At 56.8% G+C, this 4,031-nt stretch overlaps 1 protein-coding gene across 1 annotated transcript; it reads right to left on the bottom strand.

Moving 5' to 3' along the window:
* Positions 1 to 861: 861 nt before the first annotated feature.
* RPS18 (ribosomal protein S18) lies at positions 862 to 2,356 on the bottom strand (the record flags this gene model as incomplete). The annotated part of the gene is made up of 3 exons (XM_057411236.1): positions 862 to 958; positions 2,051 to 2,142; positions 2,219 to 2,356. Coding segments are annotated over 3 exons (306 nt in total), but the record flags the coding sequence as incomplete, so codon positions are not given.
* Positions 2,357 to 4,031: the final 1,675 nt, after the last annotated feature.

Here is a 4,031-nt window from a genome sequence, read left to right as displayed (position 1 = left end):
CCATGTTGGCTGAAGTCACGTGGGAGAGAGCGCGTTTGCTATGGGCGTGCGGGGGCGGGCATGTTGGCTGAGGTCACGTGGGAGACAGGCGGAGGGCAGCATGGGAGCGCGCGTGTTCGGTGAAGTCACGTGGGAGAAACCTGAGGGCACGTGTAAACGGGCGTGTTGAATGAAGCCACGTGGGGGCGGCCATGTTTGCTGCAGTCACGTGGCAGCAGCATGCTTGTTGAGAACACATGGGAGCGGCCATGTTTGCTGCAGTCACATGGGAGAAGCCTTACCGGCTAAGGCGCATGGGAGAGACCATGTTTAATGAAATCACGTGGGAGCAACCGCGTTTGTTTAGGTCACATGGGGACAGCCATGCTTGTTGAAGACATGTGGGGGCAGCCATTTTTGCTGCTAACGCACGTATTGGCTGACGTCACGTGGGAGAGGCTTATTGGGTGAGGGCCCATGGGAGGAGCCATGTTCGCTGAGATCACATGGGAGAGGCCACGCTTGTTTAGGGCACGTGGGAGCAGCCATGTTTGCCGCAGTCACGTGGCAGCACCACGCTTGCTGAGGGCACGTGGAAGCAGCCATGTTTGCTACAGTCACATGGAAGCGGCCATGTTTGTTATGGGCACATGGGGGCGGCCATGTTTTTGTCGCACACCGGATGGGCGGGGCTTACACCACCCCCCCAGTCACGTGCTACCCCTCACCCCGCCCCTGTCACGTGACACACAAGCCGCATACACCTCACACATCACATCACACGTCGCGTCTCGCACACGTGCATCACGTCACATGCACACCACAGCTCACACGCACACGTCACGCGGTCACGTGTCACACAGACGCGGTCACGTGCCTCGGGGGGCGGTCTCTTTATTGCCCTCACTTCTTCTTGGAGACACCGACCGTGCGCCCGCGCCGCCCCGTGGTCTTGGTGTGTTGGCCCCGCACCCGCAGCCTGTGGGGAGCAATGGGGCTCAGCAATGGGGCTCAGCAATGGGGCAGGGACCCCCCCCCATCTCAGCGTTCCCCAACCCCCACAAAACCCCCATTTACCCCCAAATCCCCCCCCCAAAAAGTGCCCAAGACCCCCCCAATGCCCCCAGGATCCTTCCAAATTCCCTCAGGACCCCCCCAACATCGCCAGGGCCCCCCCAAACACCCCCAGGAGCCCCCCAACTTACACAGGACCCCCCCAAACACCCCCAGGATGCCCCCAACATCCCCAGGGCCCCCCCAAACACCCCCAGGATGCCCCCAACATCCCCAGGCCCCCCCCAAACACCCCCAGGAGCCCCCCAACTTACACAGGACCCCCCCAAACACCCCCAGGATGCCCCCAAACATCCCCAGGACCCCCCAAATACCCCAAGGCCCCTTCAGATACCCTCGGGACCCCCCCCAGCTTCCCTCAGGACCCCCCCAACATCCCCAGGATCCCCCCAACTGCCCCCAAGACCCCCCAACACCCCCAGGATGCCCCCAACATCCCCAGGATCCCCCTGGTGCCCTCAGGCCCCCTGCAACGTGCCCCCAGGACTGCCCCAATCAGCCCCAGGACCCCCCAAATGCCCCTCAATTGCCCCCCGGACCCCCTCAATTGCCCCCAGGACCCCCTCAATTGCCCCCCAGACCCCCTCAATTGCCCCCAGGACCCCCCCAATGCCCCCAAGCCCCCCCCAATGCCCCCAGGACCCCCCCAATGCCCCCAAGACCCCCCCAAATGCCCCCCAGACCCCCTCAATTGCCCCCAGACCCCCCCCAATACCCCCAAGACCCCCCCAATGCCCCCAAGACCCCCTCAATTGCCCCCCGGACCCCCTCAATTGCCCATAGGACCCCCCCAATGCCCCCAAGACCCCCCCAAATGCCCCCCAGGACCCCCCCAAATGCCCCCCAGACCCCCTCAATTGCCCCCCGGACCCCCTCAATTGCCCATAGGACCCGCCCAATGCCCCCAAGACCCCCCCAAATGCCCCCCAGACCCCCTCAATTGCCCCCAGGACCCCCCCAATTGCCCCCAGGACCCCCCCTTTCCCCCCCAACTGACCCCCAGAAGTGCCGCAGCCCCCGGTGAGCCCGGATCTTCTTGAGCCGCTCCAGGTCCTCCCTCAATTTGTTGTCCAGGCCATTGGCCAGCACCTGGGGACAGGGGAACGCTCAGGAGATGGGGGGCACACATGGGGGGTGCCCTATGGGGGGTCGTCCCCCCCTTTACCTGGCTGTATTTGCCGTCCTTGACGTCCTTCTGTCGGTTGAGGAACCAATCAGGGATCTTGTACTGCCGGGGGTTCTGCATGATGGTGATCACCCGCTCCACCTGGGGGGGGAAGAGCCCCAAAAAGGGGTCAACGGCCTCAAAAATGGGGTAAACGACCCAAAAATGGGATTAACGACCCCAAAATGGGATTAGCGACCCCCAAAATGGGGTAAATGGCCCCAAACACGGGATCAACGGCCCCAAAAATGAAATAAATAGCCCAAAAAATGAGATAAACAGCCCCAAAACGGGATGAACGGCCCCAAAATAGGATTAACGACCACAAAAATGGACTAAATGGCCCCAAAAATGGGATAAATTGCCCCCAGAATAGAATAAACGGCCTCAAAATGGGCTCAACGGCCCCAAAATGGGATTAACGACCCCAAAATGGGGTAAATGCCCCCAAAATGGGATCAACGGCCCCAAAAATGGGATAAATGGCCCTAAAAATGGGATAAATGACGTCAAAATGGGATAAATGGCCCCCAAAAATGGGATTAACAACCCCAAAAATGGGATAAATGGCCCCAAAATGGGATCAACGGCCGCCAAAATGGGATCGACCCCAAACATAGGATAAACGGCCCCAAAAATGGGATAAATGGCACCAAAAATGAAATAAACGGCCTCAAAATGGGATTAACGACCCCAAAATGGGATAAATGCCCCCAAAACGGGATCAAGGGCCCCAAAAATGGGATAAATGGCCCCCAAAATGGGATAAATGACCCCAAAATGGAATAAATGGCCCAAAAATGGGATCAACCCCAAAAATAGAATAAATGGCGCCAAAATGGGATCAAATTCACCCCAAAATGCCCCAAACCCCCCAAATGACCCAAATTCAACCCAAAATGACCCAAATTCAACCCAAAACGCCCCAAATTCCCCCCAAAATGCCCCAAATTCCCCCCAAAACGCCCCAAATTCATCCCCAAATGCCCCAAATTCAACCCAAAACTACCCAAATTCAACCCAAAATTACCCAAACCCCCCAAATTCACCCCAAAATGCCCCAAATTCACCCCAAAATGCCCCAACCCCCCCAAATGCCCCAAATTCAACCCAAAATGCCCCAAATACACCACGAAAATGCACCAAATTCACCCCAAAACGCCCCAAATTCAACCCTAAATGCCCCAAATTCAACCCAAAATGCCCCAAATTCAACCCAAAACTACCCAAATTCAACCCAAAATTACCCAAACCCCCCAAATTCACCCCAAAATGCCCCAAATTCACCCCAAAATGCCCCAAATACACCACGAAAATGCGCCAAATTCCCCCCAAAACGCCCCAAATTCAACCCAAAATGCCCCAAATTCACCCCAAAATGCCCCAAATTCATCCCCAAATTCACCCCCAAAAAAGCCCCAAATTCAACCCAAAAAGCCCCAAATTCTCCCCAAACCGCCCTAAATTCAACCCAAAATGCCCCAAAAAGCCCCAAATTCCCCCCAAAATGCCCCAAATTCACCCCAAATTCAACCCAAAATGCCCTAAATTCCCCCCCAAATACCTCAAATTCCCCCCAAAATGCCCCAAATTCCCCCCAAAATGCCCCAAATTCCCCCCAAAATGCCCCAAATTCCCCCCAAAATGCCCCAAATTCCCCCCAAAATGCCCCAAATTCCCCCCAAAATGCCCCAAATTCCCCCCAAAACGCCCCAAATTCCCCCCAAATTCTCCCCAAAATGCCCCAAATTCTCCCCAAAATGCCCCAAATTCCCCCCAAATTCACCCCAAAATGCCCCAAATTCCCCCCAAA

This window comes from Pezoporus wallicus, unplaced genomic scaffold (assembly GCF_028554395.1).
Source record: "Pezoporus wallicus isolate ANWC-B61680 ecotype Strahan unplaced genomic scaffold, APGP_CSIRO_Pwel_v1 contig_14609, whole genome shotgun sequence".
In the NCBI taxonomy this organism is placed as follows: domain Eukaryota; kingdom Metazoa; phylum Chordata; class Aves; order Psittaciformes; family Psittacidae; genus Pezoporus; species Pezoporus wallicus.
Note: the sequence above shows the minus strand (reverse complement) of the source record. Positions and strands in the feature narration are given on the sequence as shown.